The 12,787-nt window shown below is 37.9% G+C and overlaps 1 protein-coding gene across 1 annotated transcript in view; it reads right to left on the bottom strand.

Annotated features, from left to right (window-relative positions):
* CFAP43 (cilia and flagella associated protein 43) overlaps positions 1-12,787 on the bottom strand; it is a 45,603-nt gene that overhangs the window by 31,642 nt on the left and 1,174 nt on the right. The window contains exons 2-7 of the mRNA XM_030453279.1: positions 11,797-11,924; positions 8,360-8,613; positions 7,571-7,667; positions 4,642-4,809; positions 3,364-3,514; positions 138-288 (exon numbers count right to left, since the gene is read on the bottom strand). Coding sequence (XP_030309139.1) covers positions 138-288; positions 3,364-3,514; positions 4,642-4,809; positions 7,571-7,667; positions 8,360-8,613; positions 11,797-11,924 — 949 coding nt within the window. The remainder of the gene's footprint in view (positions 1-137; positions 289-3,363; positions 3,515-4,641; positions 4,810-7,570; positions 7,668-8,359; positions 8,614-11,796; positions 11,925-12,787) is intronic.

A 12,787-nucleotide genomic window follows, 5' to 3' on the forward strand; every position in this document is an offset into this window, starting at 1 on the left:
AAAGAAACAGGGTTATACAGTATAGTTTTATAGTTTCTGTGAGGTACATAATAGGACAACAGAAGAAAGCAAAAAAGCTTTCATCTATCCACTTTCCTCCCTACTTGAATAAAACACACCACACAGCTATTTCCTACCAGGTGGAGGCTTTTGTTGAAGAACAGAAACACTGTGTGTCTTAGCATCAATTGCCAAAATAAATCCTTCTTTACAGCCCATGTAAATTTCTGAGGCCGCAGTCCAGCAGTGGGCAGTAGGATGCACTGAAGGCTCAATATCATTTCTAGGCTACAGCACAAAAATAAACATCAGTCAACAAAAGACAAATATCTGTACCAGCAGTTATATACATTTTAAGGCCAAGAAAAGATCATTACCTTGTACAGTCTGACCACCTGTATAAAACCAGCCTTATTTTATTCAGTCATCCTTTCACTGAGGCTGGTAACTTGAGAAACAAGGGTATTCTTGAGAAAAGTCTGTGACAAGAGAATTCATCTCTTTCCCTAGAAGCTTGTTTAAATGATGAATTGATTAATTGTGTTTTTATTTTAAAATAATATACCTTTAAGCTTGAATTTACCTGGATTTATTCTGTAGCATTTTAATCTGTTACAGTTTTTTCCTTTAGACTGGAAATCCCTCCAGTATCTTCCCTATCCTAGCAAAGATATTAACCCACCATAACCAGGTCATCTCCCAGTTTTTTCAGTCATAAAATTATCCAAGACATTGAGCACCTAGATTTTTTTTTTTTTTTAAATGTCAGAATAGCACTGGGTGGCCAAATTGAAATGGTTACTCACTATGACCTCACCCTGACAAATGCTTTTCCAACTGCTTTCCAGAACAGTCTTCCACTTTGTAGATATAAATTGCATATGTGGTCTTGGCAGTATAATCCAAATTGCAGATAATCCAAATTGCTCTGTAAATTAACTCTGTCATCCTTAGTGTCATCTGCAAATTAGTTCTAGAAATATCCCTGTCACAGACTTCCCATGTACCTTGAATTTCATTTTCCTAAAATAAATGTAATGAATCCTTCATCAATTAAACAGGAAGAACAGAACTTCCCTACCAAATATTACTAATGATAGTGATCTGCTCAGATACAACAGTAATAGAGGTCATACAAATGAATTAGAAATTCATTTATTAACAGAAAGAACCGACTTGAAGAGAATTCATGGAAGGGGAAACAAACACAAGAAAACATTGGAACCTTAGAAGAACATTTAAAAGAGAAAATACAAAGTACTGTGCATGTGAGAAGTAGTGGTGAAGGAACGCTTGACAATAGGATGGATGAAAAAAAAATCTGTAATTCCATAGAACACCAGCTGTCTCACTAAAAGTTTTTTAAAAAAGGAAATACAGATGGACTTTTGATGAAAATGTAGGACAGAGATTTGTAAGGACCTAGATTTCATGTAAAATATGCCAAAACCTTGCTGTATGATTCTCAGTAAGTAACTTACTCTCTATTTATGCTTACAAAGCATTTTTAATCCCGGGGGAAAATTTTACCTGAATAAGGTATATTAATATTTACTTTATAAATCAAAGACTACTAACAGTAATAAATCTGTAACTAATGGGGCTTTGCATAACCCAGATAAACATTTATATAGGCATTTTCAGTGATTTTATGAGGCTTGAACATCACAAACCTTCGGGAAAGTTGTAATTGAACAACTGTGAATCAAACTTCCTGTGCGAAGACAACTTTTGTAATGTTGCCCTGTATCTGCTGCCATGACTATGTTTACGCACAAGACAGATAAAATATGCTAATTCTAGGATGACATTATGTAAACCTCAAATCAGGTTGCTTCTTGACCTGTGCTTTGGTACAGTGGTTCATCATCATCAAACAAACCAAAACAAACAAAACAAACAAACAAACAAAACAAAAAAAAAAAAAAAAGAAAAAAGAAAAAAGAAAAAACAAACAAACAAACAAAAACCAAACCAAACCAAAAAAAAAAACCAAACAACCAACAACAAAACCAACCGAAACCAGGATGGATCCTTGTCCTGATAAGTTTCATAAAAAAACAATGAAACAAAATTTATATTCGGGATGAACTGGAGTCAAGTGGTCTTATCATGATAAAGCATGTTCAGGAAACTCAGGCCCCAAATGTAAGAAATATTGAATTAAAAATAAATCAATCTAATGCAAGACAGGAAAGGGTTAGAAGCTATGGGATAGTTAATTTCCTTTTGCTCTGCTGCCCCGTTGTGGTTACCTTTGATACATACTCAGCCTCACTATCTTGTTCTAGAATATGGAACCCTAACACTTTTCAAATGTCATCAAGTGCAGTGGGAATGGGCTTGCTTTTCTTGCCTCTCACAGATTCCTTAAGAGTGGACTACAGTCTCCAAAGACCATGGACAACAGGTTGAGGACAACTCCTTTAAATGATAGTATAAATAAATGATTCTCCACAAGGGCATCAGCAGTTACACAGTTGAAAACAAATATGAATCTGAATGCATGGAGCTGTGAAAAGAGGATGAGATCAGAAAAGCATAATTCATATTTTTATTTTTCATTCTGCTTTATAAACATTTCTGGCAGAAACCTTTGGTATACTAATCTGATAATACAGAAATAAGCTTGCCCGTTAAAAAGCTGTAGTATAATACCAGTGCTATTTTATCCATGGTAGTTCTAGTGTCTGTTATATATCAAAAGCCTATTTGCCTTTATCCTAGATTTGCAAATTAAATATCACACTGGCACATGCTTCTAGTCACTAGTCAGGTAAAAGTAAATTTCAAACAAAATGAGAACACTTTTGAAGCCTCTCAAAAGAGGCATCTCAAGGGAGGCTAAAAAGTAAATGATCAAATACAGGACAAAGGGGCAGATCCAACAGTAACAGGTACAGGAATGTATTTCAGAAGCAAGCCTTGTTGTCTGGAATAAAGCTTTCAATGTTTCCATAGCTTGATACATTTTCAGAGCCAAAAAGGAAACAAATCCCAAAAGGAAGTAGGATACCTCAAGGTTACTATCAGTTTAGCATAGAAATAGGTTTTCAAGGTTTCAGCAGGCCAATTCAGCTTGTGTTGACATGCTTATACTGCTTCTTGGATGTAGATTAATACCTCCACTGCACAGATCTCTAACTATGTGTACCCTGCGCCAGAAATCTCCACTGCACTGTACTGCACTGTGCAGTCACAGCATGCTTGTCAAAATGGATTTTAAATATCTTGTAGAAATAACAGACCTATTAACTGGGTTGTACCTGTTTAACTGATGTTAAAATTATTAATTTGTTAACACCTATTTGCATAAAAAGTATAATGACTTAGAAGAGTGAAAAGGAAAAAATCAGTAACTACCATGAATGTTTCTGCTTCATCTCCTACCAGTCCAGCAATGGCTGAAACTGGCAAAACAGGGCCATAGTACTGATCTTCACTGTGAGAAACTGGGAAAAACAAATCTTCACCAGGACTCATGGAATTTTGTCCATTGGGTAGTTTCACAGGGCTGCAAAAAAGCAAAGAAACACTGTCTGGGGAGAAGGAATATTATGAACAGCAAATGCTGATACAAAACTGAGATGCAGTTAATAGTCAGCTACAAGAGTAACTAAGGGTTGTTGTAGACGATCATTCTACATGGCACATACCATTTCACTGAACAGTAACAATACTTCTACTAAAACAGAGGACGGTTCCTAACTGGCAGAAACTGATTGCAGTGTTCTAGCTCAGTGTCTCCTCTCGTTGCCTTGTATAAACAACTACTGTTGGATATTATATACAATATAATATTGTATATATAATACAATAAAAATATAATATATATCTATATATTTCAATATAATGAAGTCACATGCCTAAGCTGCATAAACTGTGAGGATTTATGCTTAATGTCTGCTTGGAAAAAAATCTAATGCTGATGAAAACTGAGTAGTAGAAATTGCCTGTTGCATGCTGGTAATCGGTGTAAAAGTGGTTGTTGAGAATTCTGTATTTTACAAACCATGTTGATTTATGATTTGGGGGGAAAAAAAAAAGCAAAATAAACAGTTCTCAGTGGGAGTTTAACCTCTACTGAATGGAATGAAAATTGAGGAAAAAGGAGGATATGTGTATTTTCACATTTGTATTCTGTAATGAAAAAAGGAAAAATTCCCTTCAATATTCATAAATTGCAATGACAGAGCCACCCACATACACTTGTAAATTGTCTACAGAAACTGAAAATTACACAGAAAACTAATGCTGCTTTTTGGTAGAATTTTTTTACAATAACATACTGTTTCACTAGGAAGTAACTTGATCCAAAGTTGGTGGTTTCATAGCTGCTTGCACTCCAGACATTGCCTAAGTTCAGTCATGCAGCTTTTGATAGAGGCTGACAAAGCAGCTGATTAGTATTGGCTTCATGATGTGCATAATCTGGACATGTGAGTGCTAAGAAATGAAATCATATTAATTCACTTGATTGACTAGATAGATTCACACTGGTTGTGATTTAGCAATTACTGATTGCAATTGCTAGGTGAAGTGAATTGGATTAAATTCTTTGCAAACAGATGTAGGCTGCCAGTCTTAGTTATTAAATACACTTCTAGATTTTTCTCTTAACCTGAGGGGTGTTTCACTTACTTTCGCTTGAGGTGATGCTCATCATTATTCCTTTCAATGTGCCAGACAGTAATGGAGCTCTCATTAACAAAACACAGTTGTTGCCAATTCATAGGGTTAAAACTTAAAGATGTTGCTGTTACCCCTGGCTGAGACACGCTGCATAGGAGGATATTTTCTTGCCAGTTCCTTCATAAAGAAGAGTAAGAAAAAATCATATCCATTAAATAAGTCAAAAACCTTCAAGCCAATGATCTGGATGTGATTATGACTGACATTCAAGATCAAGTTTGGAAAACAAATACTTGGTCACTGGCAAAAAAAATTCCGCTGTTAAATAAATTAGGTTCTGTTGAGAATGTGAAAGAGGTGGTTAATTAGTGACACATCTAATTACTACTGCTAGAAAAAGACTGAATACAAACACATAATCATGGAATGCCAAGTGGGAAGGGACCTCAAGGATCCTCTGGTCCAACCTTTCTAAGTAGAAACATGTTTTAGATGAGATGGCCCAACACTCTGTCAAGTGTCCAGATTTGGGGAATCCATTACTTCACTAGGGACATGATTCCACTCTCCAACTGTTCTCATAGTGAAAAATTTTCTTCTGGTGTCCATTTAGGAACTCCCCAGGAGTAACTTGGACTTGCAATAGTAAAATAATTTTGAAAACTGGTATTTTAGAAACATTATCATGCATTTCCTTTTGTGAAAAGACTAACGGGGTCAAGAGACATGGAATTTTTTTCATCAGTTCCATCAGTGACTAGCTGAATGAGCTAGAACTCTTCAGCACCTCAGACCTCATCCTTGATTTTATAATTCATAAAAATAATTATTATAATGCTTGCAAAGCTTGCAGTTGGAAGCTATTAGAATTAGGGAAAAAACCCACAGTCATCTTGTGATTATCTATGGATGAATTACTTAGGTAATGCAGTAACTGTGCTGTGAATGCAGACATAGAAGCTATGGCTGGGTTACCTAACCTGAGCACAAAATGGTAGAATTTGTGTGGGGTTGTTACACATAGCAGACACAAACCTGAGAATCTACTTTCTACTGACCTTTCTTTTGGTCCAGTGTAACTTATTTTATGCTCTCAGCATATAATTTGGATATTTATGCATTATGCAGATTAATTTTTGGCTGTTTAGGTACTGTCCAAGAACTGATACACATTTTGAAGAAAATGGTTAAAACTGTTTCTTAATTTCTTGGACAATATGTTCTTGGACTGTTAATGTAAATAACATTTATAGCTCTAATATTTGTAATTACTGCTGAGAGGAAGAAAACCTAAAACACAGATGATGCTGTGAATGTATTTAGTAAAATCCTGTTCTGGCCTGAAATAAATTCACTCACAGAAACAGGTCTGGATGCAAGATAATTGTTAATATTGACAGCACATGCAAAGCAACGATAAGTATTCACACATACACAGTAACTATCATAAGATTTAAAGAAAATTATCAGCTGCAATTCTGACTTTAAGATATCAGTGTAGCACTGTCTCTGAAGATCTGTCAGTATTTCCTCATCTCATATCTAACAGTATGTGCCAGCACTCTTTTATAATAGATCATTTATTAAGATGTGAAGCTAGATGGCACTTGTATATGAAAAAGAATCTGGCATTTAGCCTCTTCTTTGAACAGAAAACAATAAAGATCTAGGCATAAAATATTTCAGATGAAAGGCAGCTCTTAGTAATCCATAAGCTTTCTATATTTTGCAACTGATATAACTTTCAAAACATCTCTTACACCTCTGATTCCAAAATACAGGAACTGTGCAATCATCATATTGTAATGTCACTTTAGGATGCTAAACAGTGAGATTTCTTTCATCTGTACACACACATTCCTACAATGAATGCACGTTATAATCCAATTGCAAAAATGAAGGTTCTGATCTCTCAGTAAATTCACACACTTCCATTCAAGTTATTACAAATTCTAAGTTTAACATTGTAAGGCAATTGTATTTTGTTATTAGATTCTCTCTGACTGGAATCTAGGATGGTTCTTTCATGATAGTTACCTGCAGATAGTCATACTAATGCTAGTGGAAATTGCCACTACTTAAAATCACTTAAACATTTCCATTTATTTCTATTTTAAAGAATAATCTAGAGCAATCTTTCAAGATATTTGTTTAAATGCACACAATGAACACATGAGACCATGTGGCTGTTTCTGCTGTGACAGGCATGTGAGTTCTTCAGGCCAGTGCAGCTGTCTAGATGGTTTCTATCATGATTTACACAGATATCCTTCCTGAACTGCTGTGTACTGTCAGAGTTCACAGCAAACACTCCTTGTCGTAATGGATAAGGAAGTGTCTACTACAGGCTAATATTTTTACAGAACAATTAAAAAAGCCAAACAACTCTAACTTTCTGCATCTGCACCAGATTATACAATAGTTCTTTTTAGGACAAAAAGCAGAAAATTATGCTCTAACCCAGTGACCCATGGTAGTGTAATCACTGAGCAAACCTTTAAAACAGAATTAAGATCAAGCACAAGTAATTTACGGGACCAGTGAACAGTGGAGGGACAAAAAAGTAGTGGCTTTAGAATGATTTTCCTCTTTTCAGTAGGCTACTTTATTTCACAAATAGAATGGAACTCAGCTTCCAGGGATGGACAGGTAATTAACTGATGCTGATGACTTCTGAACAAAAAATTTTGAAGAAGACAGAAGGCAGATGTAGCAAAGTGAGAGTAATTCTGACTAGTGGCTACTAGTCCTAGAAAATAAACAGCAAATTTGTTATAAGAAGTTTACAGATAATATTCAATCAGAAAAAGAGAAAAAATAATTAAGGCAACCACTGTGTCTTCCACATTTGTTAACTTAATCTATGCTAAAACAGCACACAAATCAAAATATGAATTAAACGTAAATGGTATTAGATAATATTTTTTTTTAGTCTTACCATACTGAAAGAATGAATTCTGGAATTGAAGAGTAACTGGCTAGGTATGAGCCTGTGAAGCTAAGTGCAAGTAAGGTGTAGTCCAGCTGAACATTACCTGAAATGTAAAAATAAAGAACACGGTCTTTAATTGCCCTGGACTTTTCTGTATATTATGACAGAGAACTCTTTTCAGTTTCTTAATATCCACTTCAACTCTCCTAAGCTTCTTCAGGCCTCTGATTTCTTTGCTTCACTCCAGATTATTGTTTTGATTTGATCATAAAAATGTTCCCTATCACTTTCAAATTTTTTCCACCTTTTCAATAGCACTTTTAATTTGTAAAGTATTTTTCCCCAAGTTCCCTGAAACCCCTTGTCCTAATTTCATTCATAATATGAAATAAGCAAGCAGCATGATCCTTATTTAAATGGCAAACAGAAGCATGGCTATTGTAAGCAACTTAACTAAGGAGAGAAATATTATGAGTTGGGCAAAAAATAGATACTAAGTCACAGAAGTTTAACAGCAAGAACCCTAATTTCTCTCACATCTCAGATTCTCAATGTGGCTTTCAGCAGTCTGCCTGGAAGCCTACTACAGTATGATTTTTTTGTTGTTGTTGTTATTCTGTCATAATTCCACTTCATTCCATTTGTTTTCCCTATAAAACAGCTCAGTTTTGTACTGTCATAATCCTCCTAATTTGCGCCTAACTAAAAGTTGGGTAGTGAAAAATTCTTTCCACTGCTTTCCACACATCTTGTCATCATTTTGGGGAGGGTTGGGGAGGGTTACCACATCACTACCTTTTAATTCTGTCAGTTTACTCAGTTCTGGAAAAGTGCAGACATATATGATGGGATTCAGCTTCCGGTCTGAAAAGGCCAACACCTGACGGTTCCCATTTGCTGTGAAGGCTCCCACCTGCCCAGTCTGACACTGCAGCACTGATGTCTTCTTTGTTTCAATGTCCAGGAAGAGGATGTAATTGCCACATGGGTAGCAGACAGTGTGATTGTTGATAAAGCCAAAGTTCTTGCTGGAGAATCCCTGAACCCAACTTAAGAAAGAGCAACTCAATGTTAAAACATTAATCAAAGACATGCATATCTTAAAATAAGATGCAAACCAGAATGTTTTAGCCAAAGTTACAGTGATCTGATGCTTGGATCATTAGCATCATCCTCATTAGACTCATCCTTATATCCATGTTGCAAAACGACAGTAACTTCAAGATCTTGTATTATGACTCACTAGTTCAGTGTTTCTGAAAACACAGGGTAAATCTTATACTGCTGGAGCACAAAGGACTGTAGTGAGAACATGGAGATACTTGTTTCACTTTTTACTAAATAAAATTAGCCAGTTCACAGGCTGGTTTTGTACTCATGATCATATCAACAGAATATACCTTTACTCTGAAAGAATTACAGTGTCTACTGGGGACCCATTGGTAGTGTTTGCTTAACCTTTTTACACATTCATAGTTCATCTTATCCCTACAAAATAAAAAATATGAAGGCATAGCTTATGTTTATATGAACCTAATTAGGAGGACTGTTCTGCTTTAAAGATACCAGTGCTTGAACACATCATAAAGCTTTGGAATGTAAACAGGATGTGTTACGCAAGGACTGAAAAAAATTACTGAAGAGGGGTCAGCTTATGAACTTACAACACATCAACAAATGCTTAACTGCCTGCAGATGTTTTTACCTATTAGACTGTGTGTGGATAAACATCGGGGTCCTCTTATCAAAGAGATTTCACTAACTGAAAGTGTCTGACTGAACCACAGCTTAGCCTGCTGGTACCTCCTTAGAAAAGTTTAAGCAGTGTGATACATATCCTCTGTGTATAACATGGCCATTAGCATCTTTTAATTTCTATTCAGAAACCTTCCATCTCTTTTTCCAATTATAAGAGTGTCTGACTGAAAGAGAAATTTGTCCTCTGGAGTTGCAAGCAGGATTTTATACTCCTTCCATGAATGACAGTCATAAAATGAGCTCAGCTGCTAATCCTCTGTATCCTCACTACAAGATTGTACTCTTATAGTTAGGAACATTTTAAAATGAATAGTCTTAAGATATTTATGTCCAGCAATAACTTATTGTTATCCTTCCAGGGTAGTTTCTGCTCTGGCTCTCTTTTGCTACACACTGGAGGATTCGATGCAGCCAGGAGGCTGGGAGCACACTAAGCACGAGCTCCTGCAGATGAACTGAATATCATGGCAACAAAGAGGAGACATTTCAGCTGATTAATGTTTTTACAGATCTTTTACACAAGAACTAGATGTATGATGTGCCACTGCACATAAGCAGACCCTTAACATGCTCACAGGACCAACTCTGTTTTATTCCAACAATGTCAGTGGAAATGACATTATTTTTACCTTTTGTTCACAGAGGTATAATGAAGTCTAGAAAATATGTTTGCAGGGATAAATTAATGGGATGACAGCTCAATTTATCATTCTTATACAACCAGTAAAGGCTTAGTGGGACAAGGACTCAGGCTGTTATCTGGTGTCAGCTATGACTGGTGCCATGAACAGCGAGTCAGGTAATGAGCCATGGCTCACCCACAAGTTCTCCATGCTGTGTCTCTCTCCAGCTTTGTACAAACATTGTGTCAGAAGTATTTCAGTCATAAACTCTGCCAGATGGTGAAATGTAGATGGGACAAAGTAATTAGAGTTGCTTGGAAATTTCCTTACCTAGCATTTTGTCTCTGAAAATGCTAGTTTGTAAAAAACAGATTATATGAAGCCATGAGTTTTGTCAAGGTTTTCAGACAACACAGAACATAGTATTCCAGTTGCCTACCACAACATTATTTTGTCACTTTCTTCAAAAACTGAATACACATACACTTGAAAATTCATAAGGAAGGCAAACTTTAAACTTTTCTGTTTTGTGGAAATAGGTTTTGCTTCACATTCAAAAGGGATTATTATTTTTTGTGTGAGTGTAATAGTTTCATTTCATAACAGTGTTTTCATAAAATGGGAAACCTCTGTCAGAGCTCTTCCATGTAACACCAATTTGCACAAGGGACTTCCTCTGAATGGCAATGAAATGCTTCAGATGGTATTGTTTTTACTCTGCAAATATGAGAATGGTCAAGCCTGAAGCTTGTTTCTCCTATTACTAAAACAAATTATTTTCTTTCCACTAAAAAGTGCTGCACCTGTAGTTGTGGGTCTACATCTCATAAACACTGATGAAATAGCTGAAATACAGTGGGCAAGGAACCATAAACATCTGTCATATTACATTAAAAAAAAAAGTCTAAATATCCAGATTGATGTGAAAGTCTCAACCAAGGGTTGCAGGAAGGGCTTAATTCATCTACAGCTCCTATTTTTTCTGAACCAAAAAGCAAGTTGTTGGATTGCCAAGAACTCTGAAAGAGAAGTGGTCTTTTACACACAGTGTGTCTTATGTTTGTAGGAAGTGGAAAGCTGAAAGTCTCTGACATGCAGGTTTAAATGCTGAGACAGAAAGGCAGGAGTAAGGACTCAGAATACCACAAAAATTAAGAGTCATGGCAGGAGAAGATGACAGTGGGGTTTAGGAGGTACAGAACAGCCAGGGAAATTATAGAGGTTGAAGTAGCCTAGATGTAACAAAACAGAGATGTGATGATGAACACAACTGCATTGCATGGTTTCTCAAGGCCAGGTTCTGAGAAGAAATGCACACCGCAAGAGTTAATCAGGACTGTGTGCTGTCAGAACTACTGCACTGGTTAAGGCAACAACTCACGCCACACTTGTCATCAAGGTACAGTTAAAAATTTACTCCCCATTTCAGAGCCTCCCCGGGAAATGGGAGGAGCACCTGAGTTTCACCCAAACCCACCAAAGGCTCTGTTCCCGCTATACACTGCCATCCAAGTGCTCCTTTGCCTCTCCTCACAGCCACCGGACACAGCACAGCGGCCTCCCAAGCTTTCCCCACTAAACCTGCCCGGTTCCCTCACCAGAACCCCGCTTGGGCCGGGGGGGTCTCAGCAATGTGTGGTGTGTGTGTGTGGTGTGTGTGTGTGGTGTGTGTGTATGGTGTGTATGGTGTGTGTGGTGTGTATGGTGTGTGTGGTGTGTGCGGTGTGTATGGTGTGTGTGGTGTGTGCGGTGTGTATGGTGTGTGCGGTGTGTGCGGTGTGTGCGGTGTGTGTGGTGTGTATGGTGTGTGCGGAGGCCCGGAGGGCTCGGGCTGTCCCTGCCGGCCCCCACCTCACGTCCAGCGCGGCCTCCGCAGCCGAGGAGCGGCCCCCCGGAGCCTCGGCGCGAAGCTCCTCAGGGGCCGCACCCGCACCCCGGGCTTTACCGGCCTCCTCCATCCGCTCCAGGCCACCTCCGGCCTGTTAACAGCCGTCTCTTAGCAACAAGAACAGCTCCTGCGATTAGCTGAGAGAACGCCTCCCGCCAGCATTGAAACCGACAGCTGGTTGGCCTGCTCCCGTCCCCCGGAGCCATTTAAAGGACCCTCAAGCCCTTAGACGGATAGAATAGGTCGGATGTGTTTGTGTGTTTATGGTATTTAGCTTGGTGCCACGTCAAGACGCTCCAAGTATTACAAAGCAGAGTTAGCAATAACATCTCCTTTTCCATTCTGTAAAGGGCAAGTGCTATTTATAGTGCCTCGCTTGAGTTCGTTGTTATTTATCTGTACAGTGGCAGCGTGTGCTGCTGCAGTACTGCAAATCCATAGCACTACGGAGCAAGGACAGAGAGCAGTGCCCCTGTCCAGAACTAGCAGGACAAGTCTGTACCTCACCTCTTGCTTCCACTGGTGCTTTGTATGCCATGCAAACCCAAGACAGAACGAGGAAAGAGATTTATTTTTCCATGGTGCCTTTGAGGAGCTGTTGTAGGATGTGGATTTTGTGATGCTGCTCTGGGCTCCTGTGTGCCTGCCACTTAGCCATGAATTAGCAGGCTATTTGTGTTCTTCATCACTAAGAGAAACTTCAGATTAATTTTTTTGTCATGACCTAAAACGTTGATGAATCTTTCCTAATGGCAGGTACTCAGAGGAATGAGAAATATGTCCTCTAATGCAGTTATTTTAGCTGTAGGGAAAACCATTTTGTAGGCAAAGGACATCTTTTGTAAAGCTTCTGTTTGCATAGGGCATGGCAGTCTTGTGCAATGAACTGCCACTCCCTTTCACCTAGAGCTGCTTATTAATTACATAATCAGTCAGCAATGCCTTAACAAAAAA

The sequence above is a fragment of the Calypte anna genome, chromosome 6, assembly GCF_003957555.1.
Source record: "Calypte anna isolate BGI_N300 chromosome 6, bCalAnn1_v1.p, whole genome shotgun sequence".
NCBI lineage: Eukaryota > Metazoa > Chordata > Aves > Apodiformes > Trochilidae > Calypte > Calypte anna.